Here is a 20067-nt window from a genome sequence, read left to right on the forward strand (position 1 = left end):
CATTGTCTGCTCATCGATGGAATTGGGGGATTTTAGATTCCAAATTTCCACAAATTCGCACTTGCACAAATGCTCAAATCCCTCCAAAATGCACAAATATGCATTTTCAATCTTTAGCCTATGGTGGAAATGTGTATTTGGGGCCAATTTTTTTTTTAAAAAAAAAAACCCACATATTTTTATTTTTAATAAATTTGCACAAAATTTGGGGAACTTATTAAAGCAGTCCACAGAATCCACCCAGCGGGGAAAAAGCCGCTCTGCTGTGGAATTTGCTGGTCAGATTAAAAAAAATCCAAACTCTTTTTATTCCCTCGCAGATTTCTCAGGCATCCCTATCAACAAGGTTACCTTTGGTGTGTGTGCATGTGCATTTTTAATGAAAGTTAAAAAGGATCTTTGTGGTTTAGCCAAATATTTCTCCTTGGCAGATTGTGGTTGCGTCCATGGAATTTGTGACAACAGACCTGGAAGCAGAGGGGTGTGCCAGGCTAGGACGTGTAAGGCTGGATACACTGGGGAATTCTGTGATAAGACCAATCAGAACTGCGGACCTGTGGGTGCCTCTGTCTACTGCCATCTGAATGCAGTCTGCAGTGAGAATGGCACTGCAAGGTAGCTGCCTTTACAGTGGGGGTGGGTGGGGACACTCTTTCTGCAGAGAGTGCTAGACTGAAGTTAGAGCCCTAACCCAACTTGAACTGTGGAAAATGTATCTCACCTTTCCATTGAGAAAAAGCTCTACTGCGTCACCACTCATACCCTCTCTAGCTTCACCTAAAAGGTGTTTCTGGAAACTTAATAGTGTGAAAATGTGATAAGCTGTTATCCTTTTCATCTCTCCTTTTGCAAAGGAAAGTGGGGGATGTAATGGAGCAACACATGCAGGCAAACTGATTTAGGCTTAGGTCCTAAGCACACTTACTAGGGCGCAAGTCTCATCGAATCCATTGTACACATGGGCAAAAGTTTTGTTTCAGTTCAGTTTTGAAAAGGATTTACCAAAATTTCCAAAGCACTTAATAGTCAGGGGAGAAAGCACCTGAGATTTACAAAACTCGAAACCAGGAGAAAGCAAAACAGAGATTTGCCTATCCTCCCTCTTTCAGTGGTACTGACTATACTTAGGACTGCACTTAGGTTTTGCCATATGCCCTAGAAAATCACACAGCATGAGTCAAACTACTCAGTACTTTTATGTACATATTGTGCAGTGGACGGACTCCCTCTTTTTTTTACTCCTATGGAGTCCCTCTGCGTGTCGGTTAGGGAGACTCAATCCTTCACTCCAGCTGCTTGTTTTCTGAAATTTGCCTCCTTCCTGGTGGGGAGACCTAAAAAAGAAGAAGGTCCTCCATTAGCTTTTTGCAAGCCTTGTGAAATACTTTCGGCCAGGCAAGGGAGAGAGAAGGGAGGTATTCTTACTGTGATCAAGGGGCATAGCGTTTGTTTCCTAATGATACAGGATCCTAGGGGTTGTCTTGACAAATGGAAAGTCCCAGCCTGGCTCCACAGTGGTGCTAGGCCATTTATATGATGCTGAAGGCAGGGGCGGAACCAAGGACAATCTCACAAAATATTATTTGTATAAAAAGGGTTTAATGAAGGTGCCTACGTGATTCGGACAAAAAACGTCCTTCCTCAGGGCTTATCTGAAAACAAAAAAATCTTTTGTAGCAAAATATTTACAATAGAAATCACTTTCCAAGCAACTATGCCTTGAAATACATAATTACTTTTATATAAATAATATTTTGCGAGATTGTCCTTGGTTCCGCCCCTGCCTTCAGCTTGCTTTTTCACTCCCTCACAGGGTTTCCCTTCTCTTCCTGCACCATTTATATGATGCAGCAGCCATTGCGGAGCCATTCCAGGGCTTTCCCTGAAGCTCTGAATTTAAAAAGTTGGGGACTTACCCTGACTTTTTCCTCTTGCAGCAAGGTGGCGACAGCATCTGCCATTGGTTGCCTTGCTCTGTTGTTGCGTCGGAGGTGTGGCCTGGCCATCAGTGACCCCTGATTGGTCACCATCGACAGACAGGGAGGAGGGGGGTGGGCCAGCAAGCCGAAAGGCCTCCGTGTGTCCCTTGTGATGGGTTTCAAAGCCCTGCTCACTCCTTGCCATGGGACAACCGGCAGGAGCGCAAATGTGGGATAGTGGGGGCTTGAGAGGTATTTGCTGAAACTGAATGACAAGGTGTTGTTAGTAGCAATAACTGCTTTGTGAAATAGCAGTTCTCTCTGCTTATCTCCAAGGTGCATCTGCCTCGATGGGTATGAAGGAGATGGGTTTTCCTGCAAGCCCATTGATGTCTGCAGTGATCCAGAACAAGCAGGATGTTCAGAAAATGTATGTGGGAAAAGCAGGCTTACATTGCTGATCCGTTATTATTTTTGTTTCTTTTAAACATGCAATTGCCCAAAGGTGTCTCCAGAGAAGGATACTTTAGAATAAATGAGTAGTGTGTGGAGCTGAGACATTATTATTCCTGGCTTCCTGCCTTGTACAATTTCAATCCATCCATGAAGTAGGATTAAAACTATGCCAGCCTTTGAGTCAGGGTGTGAGCACTTATGGGCCAATTGATATAAGTTGCATCATGTCATTTTGCCCTGACTTTTTATTTTAACCAACAACTTGAGCAAAATCCTGGTGGTGGTTGATTGGGTGGGTGAGGAGAGCTGCAAAAAGAGAATTAGTGTGGGTATGAACTTCTGCAGCAGGAAGAAAGAAACCAATTGCCAGAAACCTGGAACAGGGTGAGGCCATCCCTTTTCAAGGAAGTGTTGCAATGCCCTGTATCACCTGTATCTTTTCCCCCTTATTACTGTCAAAGGACAGGAAATTCCTTTGAATCCATCGACAGGGAATATGTTTCTCAAGAAGGCTTTGTCTTATGTGCCCTTCACTGTGGTGTAGGGGCAGTGTAGGATATAGATATATGCAAATATCTTTTTGGCTTGTGTTCAAGGAGCAGGTTTTAGTAGGCAAGACATAATGGGGATGTCTGCTCACCTATATCCACTTTTACCTGTACTGGTGTACCAAAAGGCCTAGCTATCCAGCAGAATCTCTGTCCTCCATTCACAGCCAGGGGCTGATGACGAGTAATAACAGGTTGGCGAAAGGTAGATCTCCAGATGTTTTGGACTTCAACTCTCAGAAGCCTCAGCCTGCATGGCTAATGGTCGGGAATGCTAGGAGTTGGCATCTAAAACATCTGAAGATTTACTTTCTGCCCACCTCTGAGTTATAGTACAAAGGCCAGGAGTTGAGAAAAACGAGAAACCTGGACTATAGTTGATAGAATAGAGCACCTGTTCAGGAGTTATGCCTGAATAGGATATATAAATGTATAAGTGAGGGGCAGAGGGGAGCACACGCCCTTCCTGCCCCTAACATCTCCAACCCCACTTTCCTTGTTCCTGACCTTGGTGGGTTGAGCAAAAAGTTCTGAAGGCTCTTTATGCCCACATTCTCTTGAATTTGAATAGAACTTCCCATGCAGTTGGGGTTCCTGCTTTATCAGGGTTCTTAACTGTGATGGGGTATGGGGGGAGTTCACTTGTGTTCAAGGAAATGTGAATAGAAGCTCCCTTCAGACTTCCTTCCTTAGTGCAGGGATGACAAGGACCAAGGGAGTGAGGTCAGTACGCACAGGGATGATGGTGGCAGGTCCAATACGCATGGCCCTGTGTCTCCTACACACACTTTATATACCCTGTTCCAGCATTATGCCCAAACAGGGCTATTTTGCTTGTGTGTTTTCTGCTCTTCAAATTGTATCAGGTGCTGGAGGACAATTTGGTTCAGGGCCGTGGTGCTGGGAGAAGGGATTAGACACGCCTTTCATCCAACATTGTAACTCCAATTCAAATTCCAGCTCCAGCCCTGACAGCCCTGATTGACAAGGGTGGTATAGTGGCCAGTGTGGTGTAGTGGCTAAGGTGTTGGACTGGGAGTTGGGAGACAAGGGTTCTAGTCCCCACTCAGCCATGGAAACCCACCGGGTGACTTTGGGCCAGTCACAGACTCTCAGCCCAGCCTACCTCACAGGGTTGTTGTTGTGAGGACAACATGGGTTCCTTGGAGGAAAGAAGGTGGGCTATAAATGTAATAAATATAATAAATAAAATTAAGGTCTTTTAATTTTGACCTAAGTACTGTCAGCTGCCTTGAGCACCATTGGTAATTTAATTGAATCAAATGTTAAAATGTATTAGATTCCTTTGTCATTCTCCAGTGACACATGTCACTTAGGCAGCCAGTTGGCAGTACAGCGGCATTTTCTAGAGAGTTCAAAGCAATTTAGCACTAAGCTAGAGGTCGTGATTCCTACCAAATCAGTTCTGATTCTCTTGAGTAGAAAACCATGTTTGTGCAAAATATTAAGCTCCACAGATGTGAACATTTCCTTCCCCCGTTCTGGCTTGGGAGGGCTTCTTGTAGTTCTTGCTTAATTTGCTCTTCTCCTATTTCTTACCAGGCCATGTGTACCACAACAGGGCTGGGTACAGCAACCTGCCAGTGCAACAGGGGTTGGACTGGGGATGGAAAGGCCTGTGTCCCCATTGACAACTGTGCAACGGAGACCAGAGGAGGCTGCCATGTCAATGCTGACTGCAATTATGTTGGGCCTGGCCAGGTAGAGTTAGCATTCTCTCTGATCTTACTGAAAAAAATCTGTGGGCATCTGCAGGTATTTAAGGGTCCTTGAGCAAGAAACCCTCAATATGTTCCCTTCCTAGAGAGTCTACATACTCTAGATGTCAGCCCTGGGTACATGGTACATTCTATTGTGAAGATGCTCTAACCGAAATGCTCCTTGCACATTGCTGTTGTGATGGGGTATCACATGTGTGACATGGGTTGTCATGGTAACAGAAGGAGGGGAATAGAAGGGTTGGCAGTTGGGAGTGGTTAGAAGAGAGAGCAGGGGAGAGAGAAAGGGGGAGAGGAGGAGGAAGAAAAAGGAAAGGAGGAAGGTTTCCAAGGGTTTTGGGGAAGATAAGAAAGAGAAGGTGACGTTAGACAGAATGGCTGCAAGGAGCAGGGAATTGGGCAGCCTGCCAGTGTGAGCAGCATTTCAGGAGTGGCATAAGAAGTTTACCTGGGCAACATGCAGGGCCCTGCAGGAATGGTTGAACAGCTATTTAGGAGCTGAGATAACTCAGGGACTCACAGTGTGTTAATGGTTAAGTTGTTACTAATAGATTCTTAAGTTTAGTAAAAAGAAGGGCTTCCGTGTTTGACTAAGTCCTGGTGCCTCACCCAGATTCTTTACTTATGGTTACACATGTGTAAAGAGACTGCAGGGCCACATGCTGGCACACCCCTCCCAGACACATACTGACACGTGGGTCATGCCACCCTAATACGTAGTTCGCCCCTTAATGTTTTGAAACTGTACGCCAGCCTTCTCCAATCTGGTGTCCTTCAGACGTGTTGGGCTGCAACTCCCATCATTCCCAGTGGCCATGCTGTCTAGGGATGTTGGGATTGCAGATCAATACAACTGGAGGGCGCTAGGGTGGGGAAGGCCGCTATGTGCAATTGTGTTGAAAGAAATCAATTTTAGTGAAAATGAGGATCAGAATTAAAATTCCAGAATGTAACATGAACATAGGAAGCTGCCTGATTCTGAGTCAGACCTTTGGTCCATGTAGCCCAGTTTTGTCTGCACTGACTGGCAGCAATGGCTCTCTGGGGTTTCAGGTAGGAGTTTTTCCAGCCCTACCTGGAGATGCTGGGGATTGAACCTGGGACCTTCTGCATGCAAAGCAGGGGCTCTCCGCATTGAGCTATACTTGCTCACCTCTAGGGCTGAACTGGGTACAGGGGCATGGCTGCACATGTAAGCCCTGCACCCAGCATCCCCACATACCCAGCTTCTGGTTAAACCTTTGTGCGTTGAGCATGGTCTGAAGAGGGGTCTGAAAATATGTTCAGTTGAACACGCTTATGGAGTTCCCATGAAGAGGGCTAATTACTGCATATAAGTGAGCTGTATTTGACAACCCTTCGGTGCTTTTGTTTCAGTGGTTTCAATGTTGCAAGTTCCAAATATCCCCATTAAAAGCCATTTGTTTTCATTTTCAACTTTCAAGGAGTCATCAAAAAAGGTTTTAAAAAGGAGTCATCTAAAAAAAACCATTGGTATGGGGTTGGTGGAATTTTTTTTAATATCAAGTAGTAATTTTTGTGAACCGCCCAGAGAGCTTCGGCTATTGGGCGGTATAAAAATGTAATAAATAAATAAATAAACCGTTGTTCCTGCTGTTTCTTCTTTCAGAGCAGTTGTATGTGCAAGCGAGGCTATGATGGCGATGGTTACAACTGTGACCCCATTGATCCTTGCTTGACTGACAATGGGGGCTGCCATGAATTGGTAAGAAACTGGAACCAGTTAGAGAATGCTGCCTTGTGAAACCTAGTTGTTATCTTGAAGGGCTGTATACTGAATCGGAAACACTGCCCTTGTGTTTCAAGAAACTGGAAGTAGGCAGTAAATTTTGAGAGAGGCATCATTTCTTATTATATGCAGACTCATTTCTTTTGTCCCAGTTTTTCCTCTGGCCAAACAGGTTTTGCAGGTTTTTGAAACAATGTAGAACTCTCTTTTTTTTAACACCAGAGGTGAAAGTCAGATGAGTTCACAGTAAACTGCCTTTCCAACAGCCTTCAGCTTTCTATATATATTATCCACCAACTTACATCAGCCCATGATGCTGTTGAACTGCATAAGTAGTTGTATTCTCACCTGTAAGGTGACTGCTTGTCTATGCAGAGGGGAGACCAAATTCTAAACCAATCAACCTTAAGTGACTTTATTTTTTGTACTGTTATCATAATAAGTCCCATGTTCCCAGTTTTTGACTGGGGGGAAAGTGGGGTTCATTATACAACTGTTTCAGGTATATAATTGTATTGGTATTTTAATTTTTGTATCTTTTACTGTTTTAATTCTTGTTCCCTGCTCTGGAATCTCTTCCAGATACACAAATTTTGTAAATAAATAAATGTCACCTGAGTATATGGATTGTCATTTCTCTTCTTGCCTTTTTTTATGCATAATGGATTGTGCTGTGATGTGCATGTAAAGTCTGATAAGAACAGTACTTCACACACATTTTTATCCCTGCGCTTATCTTTTGATCGTATGAAACAGGGTGAAATAATTTGGCTTCTGTACAGTGAAAATCAGCTACTGCAGTACAGGAACCAGGAAGATGAAAAAAAAATTGTAATTAAAGGCCTAGAATGTGTCGCAGGAGACCAGGGTGCTTTGGTCATTGCTTAGCCATAAGTTTCTTGTGTGGATAATACTGACCCATGCCTGTTTTATTAGATAATTATCCTGCTGAGTTTTGTTTCTGTTGTTTCAAACCTAACAGGCTGTGTGTGAGACTGTTAGTCCTGGGGAGAAGGCTTGCCGTTGCTCTGAAGGATACATGGGAGATGGAATTCTATGTTATGGTGATGTAATGAAGGTAAACAAGAATGATTTCTATTCCCTTACAAGAGGAGAGAATAAGCTGACTTCATGAATGCAGGGGAAGAACTGTAGCTCAGTGGTAGAGCATAATTATAGCCTACGTTTGGACATCACAATAGCCCATGATGGCTTAATAAGCTATTCACAGTAGCTTGTGTTTTTAAATAGCTCATGATCTCCCACCACATGAGCAGGCTAATAAGCTACTGTGAATAGTTTATTAAGCTATTGTATGTAATGTGACTCACCCGCCCCCTGTCCTGCTGCAGTCCTCCCATCCGAGCAGTGGTACTGTTTCACTCTGGAGTGCTGGACATTTGCAGGATTGGGACAAAAATTCATACTCAACCTCCCCCAATCAGGAGGCACCCCATCCACTCTCAAACCCTTGCACAATAACTCACCAAGGAAGGAAAATCTCGAGTGCCTCAAAAAGGGGGCAGTGGCTAGAAAACCTTGGGTTGCAGGGTAGGGACCAAACTCCACACACAGCTTCTTCTAGTCAGGAGGCTCCATTACCAAACCCCTGAACATTTACTCCAGAGGAGTGAAAATCCAGAGTGCACCAAAAAGGGCAGATGCTTATAACACCTTGGGGATTTGCAGCATCGGGACCAGACCTCATAGCCAGCCACCTTTACTAAGGAGGCTCCCAATGCACTACGGAAATCCAGTGCTAACTGTGAAAATAGAGAAAATCCCAGGCACACCAAAAAGGGCAGATGCCTACAACACCTTGGGGGTTTGCAGGATTGGAACCTGTGTTAAATATGTATCCTGTCTTTCCACCAAAACAGAAATGGAAAGTAAAAAAACATTAGGTAAAACAGCACCAATGAAAATCATTTTAAAAAATAACAAACTGCAGCAATTGCAAATCAGTTCTTGAATAGAAACATCTTTGCTTGCCAGGCAAAGCTCATCTAGCTAGCCACAATTAGAATCAGGATGCCGGCTGGACTATTTGGAACTTTGGTCTGATCCAGAAGGATTCCATTTATGTTTTTATAGGCAAAATCTTGTCAGTATTCTCTTTTGGACTGTGACTTTGTCAATGTCTACAACCCACAACCATTCTCTATATAATGCATGCTCCACTTCTTTAAAAATCTGTGGTCTTCTCTTTTTGAAGGAATTAGCAAGGAACTACCACTTTTCTACCTTCTATGGATGGATTAAGGTGAGACATTTTGCATTCAAAGTAATTGTTTTTGCTTGTTCTCTCTCTCTCTCTTTCTTTCTTTCTTTGGTAGAAGGGAAATTGAGAAATAGCCTAAAACCTGAAATTTGATGTGACTGAAACATACTATTGCACTGGCAGAACATTTCCATTTATATTTTAAAATGAAAATTAATATGCAAAAGAAAAGAAATTGGCTGCTTCAGTGTTGTTGTGAAAATATTTTTTTAAAGATAAAGCCCTGTCAGCACCATCTCATATAAATCTGCTCAGGGAAAAATGCCCCATTTAGTTCTACAGGGCTGCCTCAAAGGTGCCTACAGAACTGCAACCTAGGTATACTTCTGTGTATAATTAAAATTGATCCTTGGGGATCAACGTGATACTTATGACTTCCTTAGTATTCTGTTAAATCTGGATTTTTTTAAATGGGTGATCAACAAGCCTGCAAATCTTAGTGAGAACATCCTTGTGGATATGTACTGCCTTAGTGGTATTCTGTTTTCATAGAAGCATAGAGTTGGAAGGAGCCTATAAGGCCACTGAGTCCAACCCCCTGCGCAATGCAGGAATCCACCTTAAAGCACCCCTGACAGATGGCTGTCCTGCTGCCTCTTGAAGGCCTCTAATGTGGGAGAGGCCACGACCTCCCTAGGCAATTGGTTCTATTGTCATACTGCTCCAATAGTCAGGAAGTTTTTCCTGATGTCCAACTGGAATCTCACTTCCTGTAACTTGAGTCCATCATTCTGTGTCCTGCCCTCTGGATGCTGCAGAACTGGACTCCACATAGAAGGCAATTGCTCTTGGAGTTTACTGCCATCTGATGATAATTGTGCAGATCATGCTTTCAGTCACATAAGATGCTCCTATGCCTTTGGGGCCTGCACACTAGAATTTGCACAGTCATGTTAAAGGTGATTTACACTTCACTAGTAAAAAGTGCTGTGGTGGTGAGGCTCTAGCAAATATCATCCTCTGCTGAATTGAATCATTGCATTGACGATGGTGATGGTGATAATAAAGAATGCGTTCCTTGCCTTTTCATCCACGTTGGCAAAGATGGCTAACAATAAAGCATTGTGTTTTTGTCTTACTTTGGACAAAAGAAATCCCTCTTCAGCATCCCACCAGGAGCCAATGTGACAGTTCTGGTACCATTGAAGACAGCCATCCAAAACCTGAGCAAGGCTGAAAAAGATTTCTGGCTAGAACCCGACATGCTACCAACTCTCGTCAGGTATTGTTGGCTTTGTGCTTACTTAGTGTGGTGTGTGTGTGTGTGTGTGTGTGTGTGTGTGTGTGTGTGTGTGTGTGTGTGATTACCTGAATTTCCTCTTGATTTAAGATGCTTAAAATGCCACAGATAGGAATGCTGATCTCCAATATGGCTGTGGCTGCTCCAAGGATTTCAGAATGGGATTTTCAGCACAGTTTTCAAAGTGTTCACCTAGTTTCAAAGAATCCAGGAACACTGGGGGAGGCAAAGTTGAAGCCTCTCTTCCCGCCCCATGCTTCCAATCAAGATTGCTGCCAGCCACAATAAGGGCAGAATTAGCTCTTCCCCAGACTGAAAGCCAGGCACGGAGGTTGGCAGTACTGTTTTGGCTGAAAATAATTTTCTACAGGTTTCTGTTTTGGGTAACTGAACCTTTTGGAGAAATGGGGAAGGGCTCTTGGTGGAAAAAGCTACTTTGTTCCTTATTTCCTGAGCTTGGGCTATAAGAAGGCTAAAGGAGCCTTGTTACAATGCCCGAAAGATGTCTCATTTCATAGTGATTTCACGGACATTCTTCATTGTAACTCAAGTCCCTTTTACCCTAGCATGATGTGGTTACTTGTTCAGGTACCACTTTGGTTTGAACGTCTAGTAAAGAGGGAACTAAGGGTTGCTTTCACACAAGCCTGGCTAAATGTCCTCCTGTTGGCAGATTACAATGGGAATTTGGAGAATATCTCAAGAACCCTTAGAATCTTCCCATGTAACATATTAGTTGGTGGGGGACATTGGCCATTTTCTACTGGAGCATAAAATGTTTTTTACATTGAGACCGGTATATACAGTGACTATTGACAAGGAAAACAAAGAAAACCATCCACAAGAAACTGCTGCATTTGCTATCTGACCAGGACAGATGTACCATATTCAGGACTGCAAAGTTTATTACACAGGCCTTGAAAGCACATCCACAAGTAACTGGATCAAACAATTGATCTATATTATCTATATTGCCCATGAGCTGGAAACCTTGCCCTCTGTGCTAGGTACATTCAGACTGTTTTTGTTGTAATATCGTTATTTTAATTCTTATTTGAATTTATTTTGCCGTATGCCAATTTAATAGATTGACTGCTGTTTCTTTTTGGAATTGTATGATGGCTGATTGCTCATACAATAAGCTCTCCGCCCTTCCTTCCTTCTCCCAATCAAGACTGCTGTACCCTGCTGCTATTAGCCATGAACAAACAGTGTTTCCAATCAGCATCTCTCAGAGGGGCGAGTGATTCCCCCTCTCTTTAGTGGTTCTAATTAGGATCGCTGTTTCTTCACTGCCAATAGTGATTTGCTCCCCTCTGTCCAGCTGATGGCTGATCAGCTGAATGGCCAGGAAAAGTGGGCGGGGCACACTTCATGTTCATTGCAGGGAATATGGTTATACAAGCAACAAAGGTAATTACTGAGTAATGTGAGTTTAGTACAAGATAAGACGGCACTTAGCTTATCCTTAAGGACATTATCTATCACTGCCTGATTGAGAAGCAGATGCATTCATTAAGGGAGTCATTGGAGAATTTGGGACTTCAGGTTCTCAGTTAGATGGAAAGTAAAGATTTTAAAATGTAATTGCAGAAATATTTAAAAGAGGCTAAGCTTGTGTATTAAAATAACCTGCATAGACAGCAGAGGTAACCCAGACTAGGTGGATTTTTTTCCTGGCCATTAACTGTGCAGGTAATAATATTCTGAGTGTTCTCATCTTATTATAGGGCACACTTCCTCCAGGGTTCTTTCATGACTGAGCAACTGAAGAAATATGTCGGCCAGGAACTATCCACCCTCAACCCACAGACCAGGTGGAGAATAAGCAACAGCAGTGGGGTAAGAGCTTTTAAATAGTTTAAAAAAAATAGATAAAGAATCTGTTTTTACATTAAAGTTATATGAAACTTGCATGCCACTTTTAAACTAGAACAATGATAGTAGAAAGGGAAGAATGCAGCAAAAGTGTGTTACCTGCTAATAACTCTGATATGTGAAATGTTTCTCTCTGATTTAGATCAGGGGTGGGCAACTTGTGGCCCTCCAGATGTTTTGGCCTACAACTCCCCTCATCCCTCATAAGTGCTATGCTGGTTAGGTCTAATGGGAATTATACCTCTCCAGATGTTTTGGTCTACAAATTGCCTGATTTAGATGGTCAGTGCCATGAAGTTCATTAGTTGGACCTCTCCTCCCTTCCAATGGCACAGCTCAATGCAGATCCCACAATGTGATGGATACAAACACATGCCAAGTGCAATCACAATGCAATAGGAAAACTGTCTCTCTGATTCCATCCTTTGAACAGGCAGAACACCAGTTGTCAGGGTTTGATACAGTCACCTGGGACTGGTAATGAACTGTATGGGCTAGAACTGAGGTAGGCAACCTGGTGCCCTCCAAATGTTTTGGACTACAACTCCCATAAGCCCAAGTTAGCATGCCTTATGGTCAGAGATTCTGGGAATCATAGAATCATAGAATAGCAGAGTTGGAAGGGGCCTACAAGGCCATCTAGTCCAACCCCCTGCTCAATGCAGGAATCCACCCTAAAGCATCCCTGACAGATGGTTGTCCAGCTGCCTCTTGTAGTCCAAAACACCTGGAGGACACTAGGTTGCCTACCCCTGGTTAGAGCCTGCTGCTAATGTTTGGGCAGCTGAGATCTTTCTACTCTGTGACTTGGTTACTGGTAAAAAGAAGAAGTGAACTTCTGCTAGCAGAACTGGAAGATGATGTGAATAAATGGCTTCTCTGTATTTCTACAAGGGCACTAGGAAGCCTCTCAGTAACTGGATAAAATCCTTTGGCTAGAGGAAAAACTGTCTAGGCAATGAAACGCCATTTGTTTAATAAAACTAAGTTAGTTCCAAGTCATTTGAGATATGTATCTACTTGAACATTTTTGTGTACGTACAAATGCCTTTCATGTTTCATTCTGTTTTACTTTTCAGGCTGTGACCATTCAGAATGCAAGCATTATATTGGGTGACATCCCTGCTATTAACAGCACTATTTATATCATCAATAAGGTACGTTCATGAGATTGCACTGGATTTTTTTGTTTCTTTCTGTTCTGGGTAAGATGATTTGTAATGTCTGAGCAGCGTGGAAGAGATCTTGATATTGAGCTATAGGGAAGAGTCCAATTTTTGGCTTCCAAAAACCATTCTCTTTTAGGTTAACTAAACCATTTCCAATTATAAAAAAATAGGGTAGCAGCCTGATTTCATTTTCTTTTTTCCTGAGCTCAGGTTTTACTACCAACATCAGAAGGCATCCCGCCAAGTGTTCTAGATCTGCAACAGCAACTTAATGCAACACCCTCCTTCAGTAGGTTTAAGGAGCTGCTAGAGGTAAGCATCTCAGCTCAATTGTATTTAAATGCTGCTTCTCATCATTTGAATCTCTTGACTATTGTGCAAGTTTGCCTGGTGGTTTCCTTCCTGGGTTTTCTTTTGCTTATTGTGGTCAGTAAAAATTACACATTTGCTTGCTCACTGTGTTTTTCTTAAACTTTCAGCAATACCAGTTGATTGAAGAGATTGAATCATCAAAAAAGTATACCATTTTTGTCCCAAGAAATAATTCAGTTGAGAAATATTGCCAAGCATCTAATATTACACAACTGGTAAGTTCTTTGCCCTTAAAAATGTGTAGATTGTCTGCTATACTTATTTACCCGGGAGTAAGCTCCATTGAACTTACTTTTGAGTAGACATTTATAAGAGTGCACCGTTGTGTTATCATTCTTCATAGGCAAGAGAATATCATTGAGTCAGATTTTGGATTCAGTCTTCCAAAATTGCATTTTGCTTCACACACTGCAAAATTCCTACATGAAAGGCATGTTGCATCAAAAGAATTTTAAACAGGAATTTTTCTACTGCATGTGTGCATGATAGACCGCTACAGTTTACTGTGGCTTCCCAGATTAGGTGTTCCATGAAAAGCACACGTGGCCCATAGTTAAAATATGGAACTCACTACCACAGGATGTAGTGATGACCACCAATTTGGATGGCTTTAAAAGGGGGTTGGATAAATTCCTGGAGGCAAAGACTATCAATGGCTACTAGCCCTACTATCTCCAGTATTTGAGGCAGTAAACCTGTGTGCACCAGTTGCTGGGGAACATGGGTGGGAGGGTGCTGTTGCACCACGTCCTGTTTGTTCATCCCTGGCCAATGGCTGGTTGGCCACTGTGTGAACAGAGTGCTGGACTAGATGGACCCTTGGTCTAATCCAGCAGGTCACTTCTAATGTTCTTAAGTCATCAAATGTGACAGTCTAGAGGTTAGCATAGATCTGTCTTCTATTTAGAAATTTTATAACCTGTGAAGCAGTTCTAACTCATCCTAGCATGCAATATGGCTATAAGTAACTGCACAATTTACAGAACAAATTGTTGAAATGTTTCCAAGTTATTTTAAGGGTGGTATAAATTAATATCTCACTTTCACTAATCAGAGATTTTGAGGAGGGCTCTGATATTATTCTTCAGCATGCTGTGAATGATGCAGTGGGTTGTGATAAACCTGGGTTTAAATTCCTCCTTCATGAATTCACAGAGTGGATTTGACATTGTGCTGGATTTCTGTTCATGCTCCACAACCTGTCAAATGTAAATAATTGCTTTTTGCCTCTTGTGGAGTGATTTCGCTGAGGCTATGACTCTTTTAACATTCAATTTCTTTATCAAATTAAAATGAATAAAGATGAACTTGTAAAGGATCTGATTAAGCAAGGCAAGGCAACATTAGTTGCTGCATTAAATGTAAGCCTCATTGTGAAACAAAATTACTGCTTACCATTGTGGTATCTGCTACTTATGTTTCCATATCTCCAGCTAACACTTCATTGATTTGGATTGTTTTTCATAAAAATAACCAAATATTTTGTATCCTGTTTGGCCTTGGTTTCTAGGATAAGGAGACTGTACAGTACCATGTCATACTTGGAGATAAACTGTTACCCAAAGACCTGAAGAATGGAATTCACAAAAGCACAATGTTAGGATTCTCCTATTGGCTGATGCTTTCTAAGAACACTAATCAGGTGAGGTTGAGTTTCAAATAAGGCTTCAATCCTACAATGTGTTAAAGAAGCCTTGTTATACGAGCAACACGTTGACTTGTTGATAGCCTGTGGTGGGATCATATGGGATGCTCTGGAAGGTTTTTCTTTCCATGTTGAATTTTAATAATGCTGGCAGGAGAACATGAGAATGTCCTCTTTCTACATGCTATCCAGTGCTGATAAAGATTAATGTTGGAATTGTTGTGCTTTTCTGGTGCTTACCTAGATCTAGAAATGCAATAAATTAAATAAATAAACAAACAAACAAAATCTTGCCTCTTACCATTCCTTCTTATTGCAGACTTACATCAACAAAGTCCTTCTGGATGGTCCATTTGTTGAAACAAGAAATGGGATGTTGATCGGGGTTTCTGAAGTTCTACAAATTCTCAAAAATCGTTGTAATACCAATACCACAACAGTAGAAAAGGTAGTTAGCGATCTTCTATTTCTTCTTTGGTTACTATAGAATTAATTAGATGTAGCTAACGCTTAGTTTATACTCCTGAAAATATTGGTTGTTGAGCCATTGGTTGAGAATTGGCTATTCCTATTGAACGCTAATATACTGTAACTTTCCAACCTGAATATCCTTCAGCTTGCATGTGTAGATGACCTCTACTGAGCTTGTATAGTCATGCCACAGCACTGTTGCTATGACATGTCCATGACAACACTTCCCTGTCAGTGCTCTCCCACCCTTTGTATTGATAGGCAATGTTTGCAGTCACCGAAGGAGTTGATGGGGGAGGAGGGAATTGATACCCTTATGAGACCCTTTTAATGTCTCCAGTGTGGCTCATAGTGCCCATTTCACATTCGCGCTACACACATATTAGTGAACCAGGACCAGGAGCGAGATGCCCTTAACATCAGCCTACAGCAGGGGTGGGCAACTTGTGGAACTCCAGATGTTTTTGATTGCAACTCCCATCAGACCTTGCCAGCATAGCCTATGGTGAGGGATCATGGGAGTTGTAGGCCAAAACATCTGGAAGGCCAGGTTGCCCAGACCTGGCCTACGGTGTACTCCCCATTCCTTTAAATTGGAAGTCAGGTGCTGAAGAGAATGGTGTGCAACAAAGTGCCTTGAAATGATCATGGTGGTGAATTCAGTGGAATAGATATATTTCAGTAAAGAGATAATATGCCTAGCCCTTCGGTGTGAGGTTGGGTGCAGAATTTATTGATTTGTTACATTCCTATCTTGCCTTTTCCTCCATGGAGCCCAAGGTGGGAATATGATCCTCCTCCTCCCCATTTTATCCTCACAACAACCCTGTGAGGTAGGTTAGTCTGTGAGTCAGTGAATGGCCCAAAGTCACCCAGTGAGCTTTGTGCCCCTAGCACAGTGGTAGAGCATATGCATTGCATGCAGATGGTGTAATCTCTGCCGTGACTGGGGAAAAACCCTGGAGAGTTGACAATACCGGGCTGAATGGTTTGTGTCAGTACAAGGTAGTGTCCTATGTTCCTATGGCCACATGGAGACCAGAACCCAGGTTCCTTGAGTCCCAGTCCAATACTAGCTCTAAATACCACCACACAGGCTCTGGAATAAATGCCATTGGAATATGGTGTTCAAAACTATCTGACACCCCTGACCCTAGGAATATATAGGGATATATAGATTGCTGTAAGTATGGATGCCACAGAAAAGACTGAAGACATTTAGAGTAAAAACTTCTGCTGGATTGGAAGGGGCCTGTGACTAGGAATACTGGTAAAACTTGAGATAGGAAACAGGGCAGGGATAACAGGGGCCTCCAGACTGGGACAGATTTTTTTTAAAAGTCTTGACAGTGCCATTAAGCATATGCTCTGTCATAGTAGCCTTTGGAAAATATTAAATAATTGCAGATGCATTCTTATGATTTGCTGACAACACCATATTCCTATAGTTTGAATTTTTAACATGCTTTGAAACATGCATTGATTTGACCTCCCCTTTTTCCCCTGTACCCTAGTCAAGATGTGCTAAGTGCGACAAAAAGATCAAGTGCCCACGAGGATCAGTGATTCCAGTAAGTCTTCAAATCTTTCTCTTCACAAGCTGAATGTGAGCCCACGGTGTGATGTGGCTGCAAAAAAAGAAAAAAAGGAAAAGGAAATGCTCTTTTGGGTTGCATTAATAGAAGTATAGCTTCCAAATCATGTGACGTACTGGTTCCCCTTTATTCGGCACTGGTTAGGCATCATCTTGAGTATTGTGTCAAGTTCTGGGCACCACACTTCAATAAGGATGCAGACAAGCTGGAGTGTCTTCAGAGGAGGGCAACAAGGATGATCAGGGGTCTGGAAACAAAGCCCTATGAAGAGAGACTGAAAGAACTGGGCATGTTTAGCCTGGAGAAGAGAAGACTGAGGGGAGACATGATAGAACTCTTGAAAGTTTGTCACACAGAGAAGGGCCAAGGTCTCTTCTCAATCCTCCCAGAGTGCAGGACATGGAATAATGGGCTGAAGTTACAGGAAGCCAGGTTCTGGCTGGACATCAGGAAAAACTTCCTGACTGTTAGAGCAGTACAACAGTGGAACCGATTAACTAGGGAAGTCGTAGGCTCTCCCATGCTAGAGGCATTCAAGAGGCAGCTGGACAGCCATCTGTCCAGTATGGCAGAGTGGATTCCTGCATTGAGCAGGAGGTTGGACTTGATGGCCTTATAGGGCCCCCTCCAACTCTACTATTCTATGATTCTCAAAAGAAAGAGCTCTTCTTACCAGCATCCCTAAGACCTAAAGCACACAAAAGTGACAACAAACTTCACACCAGAGAACTGTCTCTAAACTTTTGCAAGAAGTTAGCTCCTGTCTTGACTTTCTGAAGACATGATGTCCTTTGGTCTCATACTGCTTTCCTGTTGTGGCCGCTCATAGATTGAGAATAAAAGTTTGTTTTTTATTACACCCAAGGGTTGTCTGCTTGGAATACGTAACTGCGTATGATCTAACTGGGTACGGTGTGTTGTTTTTTAATCATCAGGAAACACAAGGGAGAGGGACCCTTCCTCATTGTGTATATAAGTCTGGAGACAAGAAATTTGTCGGCTGTTATTTCACTTGCGTCAAAGTTTCCTTGGTAAGCAAGCTTTACTGTATAAGAATATAAATGTGTAACAACCTTATAGGAAACCATTCCATTCCTTGTGTGAAATTCATACTCATGTTATTGTGACTTGCACAAGTGTGCTCATTTCCTTGCATCAAAGCAGTGAGAATCACCTTCTGTGGCCAAGAACAGTGTGTGTGGGCCCTTCCCATTCAATTATATAGGAACTGGGAGCCCCCTTCCCAGCGATGACTAGGGCTGTACGGATTTTGTAAAATCTGTTCTGTCTGCATTGCAGGGATTGATAGGTGCCTTTTGATCAGTCATCTATTTATTGGTGGAAAAAATCTGAATTTTTTCCAAATTCCTGAATTGCACAAATTCACACTCAAAAATGTGATTTTTCATGTTTTAGCCCATAGGGGGGGAAATGCATTTTTGGTCAGTGTATTTCCATTTTACATACATTTTACATGTTTTTCTATTACTAAATTTGTACAGAATTTGTGGACTCTGTACAGCATGGAAGAAACTGGTCCAAGTTTCCCAGAGGACCTTTTCTTCTGTCATCCCTGGATTGTGGAACGGCCTGCCGGACAAGATTCATAAAATTAACTCTCTATGTGATTTTAAGGCAGCTTTGAAGACTAGCCTTTTCTGGCAGGCCTACCCAGACAATGTCAAAATCAAGAGTTTTTTCAGATGTGTTGATTCTTGTACTAATGTTGTTCCCCGCCTCGATCCAAAGGGAGAGGCGGGTAAGAAATTATTATTATTATTATTATTATTATTATTATTATTATTATTATTATTATTGAATCCACTGGCTGGATTCATAGAAATCTGAACTCATTTGATTCTGTTGCAGATTTCCCCAACACCCTTGCAGCTGGCCTGGGGTGGGTGGGGTCAGGGCCCAGTTTGTTTGGGTTATTTATTAAATGCGTCATAAAACAAATCTCTCTAGGCATTGTTCAATTTAAAAGACCATCACCCTCATAACGCAAAAAATACAAATAAAATCCCAGTAAAACCATCAATGAATTTGTCCAAATACAAAACTAAAATGACCACAAAATGGCCACATCACAGGGAATCAAATGATAAATCTAAACACTAAACATTCTAAAATACTTTAAAGGCCTGGGAGAACAGGGAAATCTTCAGCTGGTGCCAAAAAGATAACAGTAGGGGGCCATGTGAGCTTCCCTTGGTAGAGCATTCCAGAGTTGAGGACCACCACCGAAAAAGCCCTCTTTCCTTGCCGCCTTCACCTCTCGCCTGAAGAACCTGGAAGATGTTATTCCCAGAATAAAATGAAGGGACACTCCAGAGGCCTCTGTGTCACTGTTCTGGAAATAATGCTGGCTAGGCCCAGTGTAGGATGAGAAAGACTTACGTAACTGCACCAATAAGTTTTCTGCTGATATTGTCACCATTGTTACACTGGTGCTGCTTTTATTAGTGCTTTTCTTATGTAGTTTCATTATGTAGGCCCAGTAGTGTCTTCAGGCACTGTCTCCTTAATTATAGCCTAGTTTCCAGCCCCCCTCCCTCCCTTTCATTACTCTAGGAGACACCCTGCTTGTGGGCCCTGGCAGTTACGTTACTAGCACTCCATAGTCAAGATTCGACAGATAACATATTGGCACTATCTTGAAGTGTTGCATTCATAGCGCGATGTGACCCACAGGCCATGAGTTTGCCATTGCTGCCTTAGTACAATTGTATATTAAGCTACAGGGTCTTGAGGACATGCCCTTTGAGGACAGGCTGAAGAACTTGGGATGTTATTTGGAGAAAGAAGACTGAGGAGAGGCATGTTTGCAGTGTTCAGATTCATAAAAGGGTCCCACAGGGAAGATGGTGAAGAACTATTACCCGAAATAATGGGTATAAGTTACAGCTACCTGGATTTCAATTAAATATAAGGAATAATTTCCTGACGGTAAGACCTGTACAGCAGTCTACCTACGGAGTCTACCTACTCTACCTACAGTCTA

At 42.4% G+C, this 20067-nt stretch overlaps 1 protein-coding gene across 1 annotated transcript in view; it reads left to right on the top strand.

The window, feature by feature from the left end:
• STAB1 (stabilin 1) overlaps positions 1-20067 on the top strand; it is a 124645-nt gene that overhangs the window by 46211 nt on the left and 58367 nt on the right. The window contains exons 23-37 of the mRNA XM_063121597.1: positions 432-615; positions 2256-2349; positions 4487-4645; positions 6293-6388; positions 7395-7490; positions 8628-8675; positions 9785-9915; positions 11664-11775; positions 12891-12968; positions 13191-13292; positions 13460-13567; positions 14863-14994; positions 15317-15445; positions 16983-17039; positions 17999-18094. Coding sequence (XP_062977667.1) covers positions 432-615; positions 2256-2349; positions 4487-4645; positions 6293-6388; positions 7395-7490; positions 8628-8675; positions 9785-9915; positions 11664-11775; positions 12891-12968; positions 13191-13292; positions 13460-13567; positions 14863-14994; positions 15317-15445; positions 16983-17039; positions 17999-18094 — 1622 coding nt within the window. The remainder of the gene's footprint in view (positions 1-431; positions 616-2255; positions 2350-4486; positions 4646-6292; positions 6389-7394; positions 7491-8627; positions 8676-9784; positions 9916-11663; positions 11776-12890; positions 12969-13190; positions 13293-13459; positions 13568-14862; positions 14995-15316; positions 15446-16982; positions 17040-17998; positions 18095-20067) is intronic.

The sequence above is a fragment of the Elgaria multicarinata genome, chromosome 3, assembly GCF_023053635.1.
Source record: "Elgaria multicarinata webbii isolate HBS135686 ecotype San Diego chromosome 3, rElgMul1.1.pri, whole genome shotgun sequence".
NCBI classification, from domain to species: domain Eukaryota; kingdom Metazoa; phylum Chordata; class Lepidosauria; order Squamata; family Anguidae; genus Elgaria; species Elgaria multicarinata.